The 13,347-nt window shown below is 47.3% G+C and overlaps 1 protein-coding gene across 1 annotated transcript; it reads left to right on the forward strand.

Moving 5' to 3' along the window:
• Nucleotides 1-1,356: 1,356 nt before the first annotated feature.
• On the forward strand, nucleotides 1,357-6,723 carry LOC122387398 (zinc finger protein 135-like). The gene is made up of 4 exons (XM_043377558.1): nucleotides 1,357-1,368; nucleotides 3,309-3,588; nucleotides 3,860-3,997; nucleotides 4,505-6,723. Exons 2-4 carry the CDS (start codon nucleotides 3,319-3,321, stop codon nucleotides 5,219-5,221), a joined length of 1,125 nt encoding a protein of 374 aa, XP_043233493.1. The 5' UTR covers nucleotides 1,357-1,368; nucleotides 3,309-3,318; the 3' UTR covers nucleotides 5,222-6,723.
• Nucleotides 6,724-13,347: the final 6,624 nt, after the last annotated feature.

Below are 13,347 nucleotides of genomic sequence, written 5' to 3' on the forward strand. Positions count from 1 at the left end.
AAAGAGTTTGATATTGTAAGGCCCATCGTAGTTTCAAATCGTTCCCCTATTTCTAAAGCAGTCCATCACCCGGGCCGCGAGCCCAAATTTGGGAACGCTGTCGTACACTGGCGCTGCAAGCGTTCCTTATTATGGGAACGGCGTACCCAAAATTGGGAACGATTTCACCGACGCCTTTCAGGGGCTCTTTTCATTAACAAGCATCACGTCCAACGCCGCAAATTATTGTTAACGCAACAATCATCAGATGACCTTTCCGGCAAGACCGTTGCATGTTTCGCCCGGTCTTCTGCGCTTTTATTCCCGTCGATCTCGCAGCGGGCACGCCCCCCTCTGCAGGATTACGTAATCCACAACGCTCAGCGATGTTCAACAAGGTCTTCCATACCTATATCCACCGTCCGCGCCGAGGGTGGAGACATGTCAAGCACCTGTCTGCTAATCACCGAGAGTTGACGAGCACAAGAAGTATCCAAAAATGGGAACGCTGAATATGTTACACCCTCAAAACACCTAGTCCCAATGAAAATCTAGTTTTTTCCTTTCTTAATGAGTGTAAGTGGCAAAAGGCCTGGTAGGATGGGCACGACGTATGATCGAAATCAGCATAAAAATTATAAATAAGCCACACAGAGCGACCTATATCAGAGAAATTCCCCCAACCGATCATGCTTAGAAACGCCGAAGACAAAAACCACGCTCATGACACTGCTTATAAAACAACGCTAAACAGCTAGCATCCAAATAAAATATGTCTTTCAGGGCTGATAAAATACAGCTGAATGATTTTAAACCACTGAAACTGAGTTTACAACAGTAGTTCGGTAAAATCACTGACGTTCCACGCGGTCGATCGCCCCGACACCAAATGTCAACAATATTACCTCGGGACTGTCCGCGTGTTCGCTTGCATATGTCATCATCTGGTGTCGCTAGAATGAAACTTCATAACCAGGCGAAAATTATTATACTTGACCTCAAAATGTAAAAAATGCTTCATTTTCCTTAAAGGAAATAGTTCACTTTTTAACATGGGTTTTGAACTGGAATAGCAGTTCCGTAGCTTGGGCTGAGACGAGCATAAATCAGGAGCTTTTACAGCCCAACGATCACCCTAGGCAAAGATATTCTATTTCTCGTCCCAGGATGTGTGCCTTGCATATATTCGCATCCAGTATGAAAAGAGCATGGGTCCCGAAAATTCTTCAGAAACTAGTGAAATTATCTACGAGAACTCAAGAGAAATTCTCGTACTGATCAATAAGGACATTCAGCAGCAGCAGATCGCCCAAATGCCGGTGGCCGCGATAATTTCTCTAGTTTCTGAAGAATTTTCGGAACCCATGCTCTTTTCATACTGGATCGCCTGTGCCTTACAGAAACTGAAAAGTTCTTCTTATATCAAAATATAGAAAATAATCTTTTGTTATAAATAGGTTTTATTTTCTTTGCTGATCATTTTGAACATAAAAAATCATAAATCCATTGCAAAAAAAATAATTTCGTGAAAGTGAACTATTTCCTTTAAACTTGCATGTTAAATGTCGTATAACCCATATTTCCACCATTCTGTCATTTTTAAAAAATCATTAAAAATATCATTCCACGGTCAATTTCCTTGTTCCACGGTCAGATTAAAGATAACTTTATGGAGATTTAGTAGATACTTAAATCAGCGTGCACTTTTTTGAGACGTGATGCACTTTTGAGTTTTAGTGGGCGAACGGCCGAAAAATTGCCTTCCGTTCTCATAAATGGGAACGCCCGTTCCCATATTTGGGAACTCCGTTCCCAAAAATGGGAACGTTCCTATATTTGGGTACTCATGACCATAGTTCCGCCTACTGATCCGGCATTGATATACAACAAGCTCTGCTAGCACTACCATACAGCACTAGCTGGCAAATTGTCCAGAAAATAGTACAGCCCATTTTTGTTCCCATGATTGGGAACTAAAAACCCAAATAGGGGAATGCTATGTCAATGTAGGCATTATTTAAAACAAGAAGAACCGTTAAATGATATCCTGAAAATATAAAGCGATCATGAACTGCCTGATATTTGTCTCAGTATTGTTGGGAAAGAGTTAGATATTGATATTGATTATTGATATTGATATTGATAGAGAAAGATATTGTAAAGCCCAGCACAGTTTCAAATCGTTCCCCAATTTCTAAAGTAGTTCACCGCCTGGGCTGTGTGCCCAAAGTTGGGAATGCTTTCGTACACTGTTGCTGCCAGCATTCCTTATTATGGGAACGGTGTACCCAAATGTTCAAATGTTCAGGGCCTTTTGCTTTCTTTGTCCTGACTCCTGTTCAATTGTAAGCTGCAAAGCAGCCAAACTTCTTTGTCTTTTTCTCTGAGACTTGGATCCTTGAAGAAACAAGGAACTTGTCTAAACCAGTAAATACTGATTTGTCTAGGTGGAAGGAAAAGGATAAGCTAAAGAGGGGCTCAAAAGTTTTGTGGGATAAGGGCTAAGGCGCTTGTCATATCATCATGGATATTACTCTTAGTGATAAAAGGCAAAAACTGAAGTTCTCTTGGCATATCCTGGTATTCATTTACAGCATTGCATTGAGCAGGGAGCAGTGCCACCAAGTGTGTTTCAACTTATTTAAGCCCAGAGTGAATACAAATTGCAGCTGAATTATTGCATTATTTAAGATTTCTGAGCATTTCATCACCATTTACATATATTTTTGCATATCATAGAGCAATCTGGTTTTTCAGTGCTGACTTTTTGTTCTCATTTTTGCTTTTTAGATACCTCTTGGATGCACTAGTTCTTTTCTTTTGTCAGTTATCACCAAGCTACTGGTAATTTCTTTCCTTATATCAACAATCAGATCTTCGGGCAAATATTCAGACACTTTCCTTAGGTATTCACTAAATATAAAAATATAGAGCTAAGCTCAGTTTTTTTTTTGCCACATATGTAATCTCTGGCCCTGAATAGTGAATTTGATCATATCACCACTCAAATATGATGTCACACCTATAATGAAATGGGCTTTGAAAGATATACTTACTTCTTTTTCAGCGATGCTAAAGCTTCATTAGCTGACACGCTATCGGCTGATTTGTTAAAATATCAGTCAGGGAAAAGCCTCATGACCTAAAAAGCAAATAAATTGTTTAAAAAATCGAACATTATTTACTACCACCGGCAACCTAAACCAACCAGGATTCGTGCTCCAGGGTAGAGTGTGAGGAGGTGAGGCCGGGGTCATAAGGCGGACACTCTCCCAATTACTGTCGACCGATGGCGGATCACTAACATCCCCTGTGACCCCTGCCGACAGCTCGGGCGGTATGGAGGAGCTGGGCACATACCTGTCGCACGGCGGCCCGGCCGGATGCCTGGGATACGGCGAGACCATCTCTCCGCACACCTCCCCGGACTCACGCTGCATCCTCTGTGACTCGTACATCACGAGCGCCGCCGAGCCGCCCACCGGTGTTGACATCAACGGCTTCCGGCTGCCGAGCACCCAGGAGACTCTGGCAGAGAAGCTGGAGACGGTGGTGCACCCCGGCTGCGGCACCTCGCTGCACGCAGCCGCTCACCACTGGCAGATGAAGGTATGGGTCGGTGGCGACAGGGTGCTTTGCCGGATGGTAGCTTACTGGGTTCGTTTGATGGTATGTTGTTTTATATTTGTGCGCGGACTTGTATTTCATAATGGTTGCATTTTTGCGAGGCACGTGAGCTTTAAATGATTCATGCCAGTAAGTGATGTGTGCTTGACAGAGAGCCCTTTATATTTATTCACTGATTTTACACTTGTTTGAAGCCTGTCTGTCTCTTCTGATACAGCCTACGAAGTAACTCAATATGACCTGTCCTTCACAGTTTATCTGCATGTCGTGCTCCGCCGTGGTGATGACACTGGACTCGTACGAGACCAAGATTCTCGAAATCCGAGAGGAGATAAAGCGCAAGTTCCTCGACATGATGAAGATCCGGGCTGAAAAGTACGGCCAGTTGCAGGTGAGAATAAAGGTCGATCGAGTCGTTCGATAAGTGTGCAACGTGCAGTCTGTGTGGAAGTAGGTGTCAAGTTTCTGTCGGAGCACTTAGATAAGAGTCGGTCTTGTAACGCGATAAGAATTGCAGACAAGATGTTGACTCGAGTGGCTATAAACTTAAGTTTTTATCAAATGAAGCTGCTGGAGCTTCTGATCGCCCCCACATTTAGTTTTTTTCTGCTTTCGTCAGAAGGTATTAAGAGCGCTAACTTCTCTAGTAAAAGTTAGGTTAGATTAGGTTAGGTTAATCTCAAAATATTTTCACCATTTGTTTTTGAGAGGAAAGCGTTTTTTGTGTGCTATGAGCTGTCGCGTTCTAATTTCTTAAGATGTCCTAGATAGTTCGCATCCCGAAATGCGCTGCAAGTCAGTATTTCGATTTCACATTTCGACCTCTGCTCATGCCTGCCATGAACATCCCACCCAATCACTGTGGTGCCCACCGTAACCTCGCTCCCGCCGTCGGCAGCCGCCGCCGCCCCCGACCCAGGCGGCCTCTCGTGTGGTACCGCGAGTGAAACGTGAGCCGGGCGACGACACGGCCGCCGCCGCCACGGATGACCCCAGCGAGCGACTCGAGTGTGAGGTGGAGCTGCACGAGAGCTCTACCGGCAGCACGGACGGGTCACCCCGCGACGAGCTCACGTGTGGCGTCTGTCACAAGCAGTTCCGCAACAAGTACAACCTGAAGCGACACAGCACCGTGCACGCCGGCGTGAAACCGTTCAACTGCCAGTTCTGCACGCGTGCCTTCCGCCAGAAGGATCACCTGAAGACACACACCCGGTCGGGCCCCTCGGCGGCGCCGCTGCAGTGCGCGCCGTGCGGCCTGACGTTCCCGTGCTTCACGCTGTTCTCGGAGCACCGACAGCAGTACCACAGCGAGGCGGGAGACAACGCCTGCAAGCACTGCGAGTTTGTGTTCACGACAGCCACCGAGCTGCGCCGCCACTGCCGCCAGCAGCACCCGCATCCGGTCAAACAGGAGTTCCGGTGCTCCCTCTGCGGCCGGGAGTTCCCTAACGGCTTCAACCTGCGCCGCCACCACCTGACCCACTCGGGGGAGAGGCCGTTCGGGTGCGATGTGTGCGGGAAGAGGTTCACGCAGCCGTCGATTCTGAAGAAGCACTCGAAGGTTCATGAGAAGAAGCTGCCCGGGATGAAGGACCTCATCACCACCATGTGAGCGGGTCATAACGGTGGGCGGCTCGGCAGGGTTTACAAACGGGCGGCCGCGGCGGTGGCGCCGCCTAGGAACAGGACAGGGAACTGATGTGGAACGCAGGCAGCAAGCGGTGGATGGAGCTTAGTGGGTCTTTTTCTCGAGCTGCGTCTCTCGGTGTAGGAGGTTGTGGGACATTGTAGTGAATCTTGCGACTCGGGACTCTGAGTCGGAACTGGCGGACCCCGCTTTGTCGTCTGGTCGTAGTAGAATGCTGGACTGGAGTTTCGAATCGGCGACGCGGGGTGTCGCCCCTGTTTTGAGGCTTCCAGCAGACGAAACTGGGACCTTGGGCGCAAACTAACGAATCGCGCAAAATTATTTGGTTGGTATATGTGCGGCCAGTAGTTGGTGTCAAGAATTGCTAGCATATTTCATGGCCACGTACCCTCTTTTCTACCCAAGTACCTTGATGTTTATGGAACTTGTTTGGTGATTTAACATTGAATGCATATTTTTAAATTGTTAAGCACACCTCAGTAACGTACAAATATTTGATGATTTGCATTGATAGGACAATATTGGTATGATATTTTTCGGCAACGATAGTGATGCTCGTTTTTGGGCATTCTTTTTCAAAATACCCTCTCATGAAATCAATTATTGGCTCTGACCTAACCTAATTATCCGGTGGTCATAGAAGCAATCCAACCAGTGTAGGAGGCGCCAGACTCTGCGTATTGTATATTTACGTTTACAGTATTTTTGTTTTTGTTATTTGTTATCAGAGAGGCGTGCCAGTATGTGTGTAAATCCTGTGTCCTCTCACTATCGAACCAGTAGGTGATATGCTCAGTTTGTCTTTTTCTCTCGGTGGCAGCTCGGTCGTTTGGAGTGGAGAGAGTCACCATTCGTACCTGTCTGGTAGCCTCTACTGGATCTCCCTACGGGGTCTCACACTGCCCTCTGGGCATCACTCGTTGCCAAACGGCGAATCTCGCCCCCGCCTGCTGGGGTCGTGGGGCGTTCCGATAGTGGTGCAGGGCTTGCCGTGTATGTGGATAGGGCAAAGTGCGGTGGTCTGCCTCCAGTAGGGAGAGGATGGCGTCGAGAGCGGTGGCTGAGACCAATCACGCGCCTTCTCAGCGCGCTGAATGTACAAGCTCTTGTGTGCCCGGTAGCTGTCGTTTCTAAGGGTTCTGAAAGTCTGTCGTGCAAAGGTAAAAGGGCGTAAGTTGCGGAAGAACTTGGTAGATATTCGACATGTGAGGGATTTTGAGATAATTTTTGTGTGCATTCTTCTAGCCTTTGCACGACAGACATCTTTCGTTGTTTTATGACCGGAATTGTTGCCGGTGAATACTCCTCATGACCTGCTTTTGCGTTGGCTTTATTTTTAACTTATTATTGTATTTTACAGATGTGTGCGTACGTAAAAAAGGCGTGCGAGTGAGTGGAGAGAATGTGTAGTTCATTTGTTATTGAGAGCACATAGAAAGAGACAATAAATAGATTATTACAGTGAATATTATTGGTTTTATCGTATGGGCTCGAAATCTGTTCACGTTTTTCTCACCAGTACTTACCAATTTTGCAACTTCAGCCTGAAGTGTCTACAATGATCAATCGTATCCCTCGCAGTATGGCCCAAGCTTGTCGGAAACACCGCTGCATTCGGCACTGATACCTTGGTTTCCTTGCTGCATCACCCTGGTGATTATGATGATGGTAATGGTGACACCCGGTACTCGGCTCGATCACGGACCCTGAGGTTTCGGTGATACTTATGCCAGCAAGACATAACTGATTGGTTTTCTGGCGACGCTTGGTACCGATGCGGTGTACTGAGGTTGTGATTCTCTGTTTCCGTGGTTCTCTAGCTCCCTGACTCCCTGATTCCCGGCTTCCTGGTTCCCGGTTCCCTGGTTCCCCGGACGCCGCCGCGTGGTTCCCCGGTGCTATGCGGTGTACAGTCTGTCTTGAAAGTACCGCAGCATGGCAGGGTGGCGCTGGTGGGCCGGCGCAGCGGAGGGCGGTCAGGTTTGAGGGCCACTGGATCGCCTGACCCTGGGGGGGGGGGGGAGGGAGGGAGGAGAGGGATGGGCGCGAGTGAGCGGGCTCTCTGTGCTGCCAGTGTGACAGACAAGGCGCTGTTTTATGAATACCTACTTATACAGAGACACCAGCTAAGCGTAGTAATTCTCGTCCTGACATGAAAGTTTTGATAAATGGAAAGTGATGCTTCCCTTTCGAGCCTCGCCAGACATTTACATGTTACACATGTAATCCGGCTAGAGGGCAGCGGGTGCGGCCTCCGTCGTTTCGCCCAGATTAAGCTAGGGCTTCCAAAAACTTGTGTGCGTGGTTACGAGACACAGTGACTGGTAACTACTTCTAACATTTCCAGTATTGGCCGCTTTAAGCGTCTACTGATGGAAATGGTCCGTAGGAACCTGCCTTACAGCCGTTCGGCTTCTGATCGGATATGTGAAATGATCAGGTCGGCCCTGATCATTTGACCTGCTGGGACCTGATGTTTCCAATCACAAAATGCCTGGAAACGCGTAGATAATGTGTGCTGACATGCATGGAATCGGCATTTTGGCGTGACATGGTATCGAGAAAGAGGCTACAGGTCAAAGGCAATTGGGTTCAGGGTCATATTTTTAGGGAAGATATAACATTGATCAATTCGAGGATATTGAAAGTTTTGTCGTGGTCTGTAGGTCGGTCGCTTTTTACCCGAGTTATTCGTGAAAAAGCCATGAGGGACGCATCGGTTTGACCTCATCCTGTAAGTGTGAAGGTTAAGAGCTCAGGTCAACCGGTGACCTCTCGAGCATTATTCAGTGCCGGCGAGCATTATAACTTTTCCTGAGGCTAGGACACTATAACGTAACCTAAGTGACCCGACCTTGAAATATCTAGGTCTGATTCATTCCGCCATCACAAGTGTTAAGAAAAGATGTAATATCACTTATCAGGCATGCGTGGAGGGGTGTTGCAGCCCCCCCCCCCCCCCAACGCAGCAGTGTGCAGAGAGCCTGCTTTGTTAAGCAATAAATCTAGCCAGCTACTTTGAAGCTGAAGATATAAAGAAAAAGGGTTCTGAGTCGCGACGGCGCTGTTCCGACTGCGACTCTTAATCTGACTTCGGTCTGCTGATCGGCTCCGACTCCGACTCTGACTCCGGACCAGTGCACTGCCATAAGCTAAACGTATCACTTGCCGGTACGGGGATGGACGCAACTCTCCCGGACTGCTTTCCTAGCTAGACTCTGCAACATTTGTTGGTCTGCTAAAATTTTTCAGCAGATCTTATGGAGGGAGAGGGAGAGAGAGAGAGAGAGAGAGAGAGAGGGGGGGAAGAGAGGGAGGGAGAGAGAGAGAGAGAGAGAGAGAGAGAGAGAGAGAGAGAGAGAGAGAGAGAGAGAGAGAGAGAGAGAGAGAGAGAGAGAGAGAGAGAGAGAGAGAGAGAGAGAGAGAGAGAGAGGAAGAGAGGAGTTTTGATAGATCGTTAAACGAATAAGATAAACACTAGTTATACAGCCTCGTATGATCTCAACTCTCATCTTGGGCTGAACAGTGAACAGTGAGCACTCAGGAACTGAAAGATTAATATGCCGCTAGCTACCCATAATCTCAGTAACCTTCCGCACAAATACGCATAATTCGTGTTTGGTATACGATTATCAAAGTGATCGTATCCTCTAGGTCTGGAAGTAGGCGCTACGAACAATTGCTTGGCCATTCGATCGTAAAATGAAAATATTTGCCTGTAACTTTTATTAACAGGAAACAAAGGAGTATAATGTGTTAGTTATTTTGTGTTGTTTTTTATGTAGCAGCCATTGGCCGTCTATAGTTTGAATGGTTCGAAACGTTTTTTTTTTTTTCAAGATGATGATTATACTTGTAATAAGATGGAATAAAAGGAAGACGAAAACACCCAAGTGTATGGTTTGCTTTGGCTTCCTTAAGTTATTAGCAAAAGGTTACCATTCCATCTTACTACAATTGGCTTTCGCTTTAAATAGGTACTATTGTGTTTCAATTTCAACAAGGGTGGTGAGAATGGGATTTCTTTTTTATCTCGCATAAATAAATCCGAAACAAAATTACTTTATCCTAAGTTACTGGATCAATCGATCAGATTTAAACCCATAGTTAATCTGAGATTTTCGACAAAACTACTGCATTGACATTGTTGTGTTGTTATTCACATCATCACTTCAGTTTTATTATACTTATTCTGTTCCGTTCCATGATCGTAAATTATTGCTCAATATGCATCATGTTCTGATAACAATGCAAGCAGTCGCGCTCATCTTTTAGATTGGCTACGTCTGTCTTTTCGTCGAGAATAAAACGGTTCCAAGGGTGAACCGGCCACCGGGGGATTGGCCGGGCCGGTCAAGTTCTCCACTCGTGCTCGCAGACGGCCCGTGCCCCCGGGCGACAGGCGCCGCAGCGGGGTGGAAAGAGTAAGGGAGAGCGGCACCCCACGCGACCTGCCCGGTCACTCTCTCCTGGCTCACTGCCGTCACGTGCTCTGGGGCTCTCAAACCACCGAGCTCCCGGCCTTCAGTTCGCCGGGCCGCCGCAGCCCATGCTGCGGTACTTTCAAGACAGACTGTACTGAGGTTGTGATTCTCTGTTTCCGTGGTTCTCTAGCTCACTGACTCCCTGATTCCCGGCTCCCTGGTTCCCGGTTCCCTGGTTCCCCAGACGCCGCCGCGTGGTTCCCTGGTGCTCACTAGAGCGTGCTGTTTGGCCGCTCACACCATTAGGGTCCTGTGTAATTGGACTGCGGTGAGGACCGCGGCGGTGCCCGTCCTCCCTGGCGTCTCAGTGGCCAAGCCGGATGTGTTGTGATGTGGCCGAGCGGTGAGACTGTGAGAGAATGGATGAGATGGAGTTGTAGCTGAGACTTGAGAGGGATGTGGGACGAGAGTTCTTCGGGAAAACGGGGGAGCCTGAGGAGGGACTACTAAACAGACAAAACTTAAACTTTCTTCCATGATTGAGCATATGATACGTCCTTCGCATTACAGGATGCAGAGCATTGTATGTTTCCCGAACAATTTGCAAATATCGATAGCCAAGCAAACCGTGCGCACATTGGGGGAGGGCAAGGGGTGGAACCGTTAATAATTCTCCGGACTAACGAACTTGAGCGTGGACTGGGTTCATCTGGGGCCAAGGAGCGACAATGGCCTTTGGGATAATGGTCGTTGACCGAAAAGCTGCAAAATTTGTTGAGGGATGGCTGACTTCTGCAAATGGATGAGTGGGTGACCCTTGACCTGGTCAAGTGTTCAGCTTTCAGCAGGACTAAGCAATAATAACCAGTATAGCGCCTTTTGGGGCGACTAACGGAGCGAGCGAGGGGGTGAGTCTTGCACGTGCGAAATTTCGAGGGGGTACCTCCAACTGACTTGTGCACGGCACCCTACTGGCCGGTTTCTAGCGATGTGCCAAATTTGAGCACAATCGGCCCAGCCGTTCTCGAGATCTGGGAGCGGCACCCTGCACGTGCGCACGTGCAAAATGGGTCCCAACTGACTTGTGCACGGCACCCTACTAACTGGTCCCTAACCGTGTACCAAATTTGAGCGCCATCGGTCCAGCCGTTCTCGAGATCTGGAAACGACCCCTGCACGTGCGCACGTGCAGCAGCACCCCAACTCTGGCACATGGATATGCAGTGCCTAGTGGGTGCCTACCTACATGCCAACTTTCAGCGCAATCGGCCAAGTAGTTACCGAGATATTGCAACAATTACAAAACTGACACCTCTTCGTTTTGCACGTGGCACGTGCATAAGGGGTCACCTATATGCATCGGGAATAGTCCAATACTTGGTAGAAGGAATGAAGCTACCCTACAAAAATTACCGCGTGTAAATCGGTCAAGTGGTTGCTGAGATATAAGCCTCGCAAAAGCGTCCGCACGGCCGGCCGGCCGGCCGGCCGGCCGCTCATACTCAGAAATTTCCGTTACTGCCGGAACACAGCATTTAAGCTCGCAAATCGCGTTTCGCTTTTCCCATTGCAATACATGGCATATTTTCAGCTCCCAACACGCAGGACGTCTCGCTTTTACGCCACGAAATCACGCCGGATCCTGCTCGGAAAACGCGAGCGAAACGCAAGCGAAACGCAAGCAAAATCAGTCCGGCGCGATTTGCAAGATGAAAAGTTGAATCTGTTTCAACTTTTCAGCTTCTCTGCTCGCGAAATGCAAGCGTAATAGCGTCAGTAACCATGGAAACCAAATAAAGCACCTTGGCTTACGGCAATTTTAACTAAATACTGGCGTGGCCTCCCGCTTTCAGCACATTTCATTTGATTGACAATTCTATACGTACAACGTATTAAATTGTTTAGTTTTTATATTTCGATGTTTAAAAAAATCTTAAACGTATCTTGTACTGCGGGCAACATAAAATGAGGAATCCGTGGAAAATTTTTCAAAAATCTCCCCTTCGTAAAACATAAATTTGATTAGAAAATGGTAACATTTACTTCCGTTCGAAAAATTATATGCCTGGCGTGTAGAATTCGGGCTGTAGACAAATTTTGACACTGTGGTCCCATTGCTTAGGATGTTCAGCGTTTTCAAGAGTAATTTCATGTATTTCCGTAAAACCATAACTAGGTACTTTGTAGACAAAACTTTTCAGAGTGGCAATGCGGGGTAATTTTGCCGGTGCTAGTGGAAAAGCCTTGACGGTGCTCTCAGGATCGCTATGCTGGAACGGCCGACTTGATAAGCAGTAGCGGCGAAACACCTTCAATTAAGGGGGGGGGGCACTGCCCATCCTTTCCATGCAATACCCATAGGGCTAATGTTAAAATGGCAAAATCAAGGGGGGCACGGTGCCCCGGTGCCCCCCATCCCGGTTCCGCAACCTATGTACATAATGATAAGGTCGCTGTACTGAGCTGGTTGGGTTTATAGCCGTTGGCGGTGGCATTGTGGCACAGTCTGTCTCCTAGGGGCTCATCAAGACACTGCGCAAAGCAGCACGACGACGTTGCTAGGGATCTGCTCAAACCAAACTGATAGTCACATCTCCAGCTAGTAAACACTATTAACAACTCGTTTGCAGACATCGGAGGCGTATGAGATGTGAGGATTTGAGACTGGGTTGAGTAGTTTCTCTGATTGCTAAGACTTTTTTAATTGAAATTAGTCGATTATTTCCTTACTAAAATAAACAGTTAAAGGAAATAGTTCACTTTCACGAAATTATTTTTTTGCAACGGATTTATGATTTTTTATGTTCAAAATAATCAGCAAAGAAAATAAAACCTTTTTATAACAAAATATTATTTTCTATATTTTGATATAGGAAGAACTTTTCAGTTTCTGTAAGGCACACGCGATCCAGTATGAAAAGAGCATGGGTCCCGAAAATTCTTCAGAAACAGATAAATTATCGCAGCCACCGGCATTTGGGCGATCTGCTCGATCTGATAATGTTCCCCTGAATGTCCTAATTGATCAGTACGAGAATTTCTCTAGAGTTCTCGTAGATAATTTCTCTACTTTCTGAAGAATTTTCGGGACCCATGCTCTTTTCATACTGGATGGAAATATATGCAAGGCACACATCCTCAACGCAAGACACCTTTTTCGGGACGAGAAATAGAATATCTTTGCCTAGGGTGATCGTTGGGCTGTAAAAGCTCCTGATTTATGCTCGTCTCAGCCCAAGCTACGGAACTGCTATTCCAGTTCAAAACCCATGTTAAAAAGTGAAATATTTCCTTTAACCCTCGCCGGACCTATTGGTTTTCTACATACGCGCCGGCCGAGGGGGGTACGACCCCCCCCCCCTCCGCCGTTTCGCCCCTGGTGGAGCTAGCGCGTCGCGAAAAAAAACGAGCGTGTGCGCCGTTACGAGACACAGAGATTGGTACCCAATTTTAAGGTCCTAGGTCAACCAGTGACCTCTGAGGTCAGGTCAAGTGCCCAAGGTACGGTTCAGTTTTTGGTGAAAAACTTCGCAAAAAACGGCCACAGAGCCGCGATTTTGGCAGCATCGTGATCGCCTCGATCAGGCGCGTCGAATGATATACTTTTTGTTTGGGTCAGTTCAACTTAGGGTGTTGACCTCAGGCAAGGTCAGGTCAGCACCCCCA

This window comes from Amphibalanus amphitrite, unplaced genomic scaffold, assembly GCF_019059575.1.
Source record: "Amphibalanus amphitrite isolate SeventyFive unplaced genomic scaffold, NRLGWU_Aamphi_draft 000285F_arrow, whole genome shotgun sequence".
NCBI lineage: Eukaryota > Metazoa > Arthropoda > Thecostraca > Balanomorpha > Balanidae > Amphibalanus > Amphibalanus amphitrite.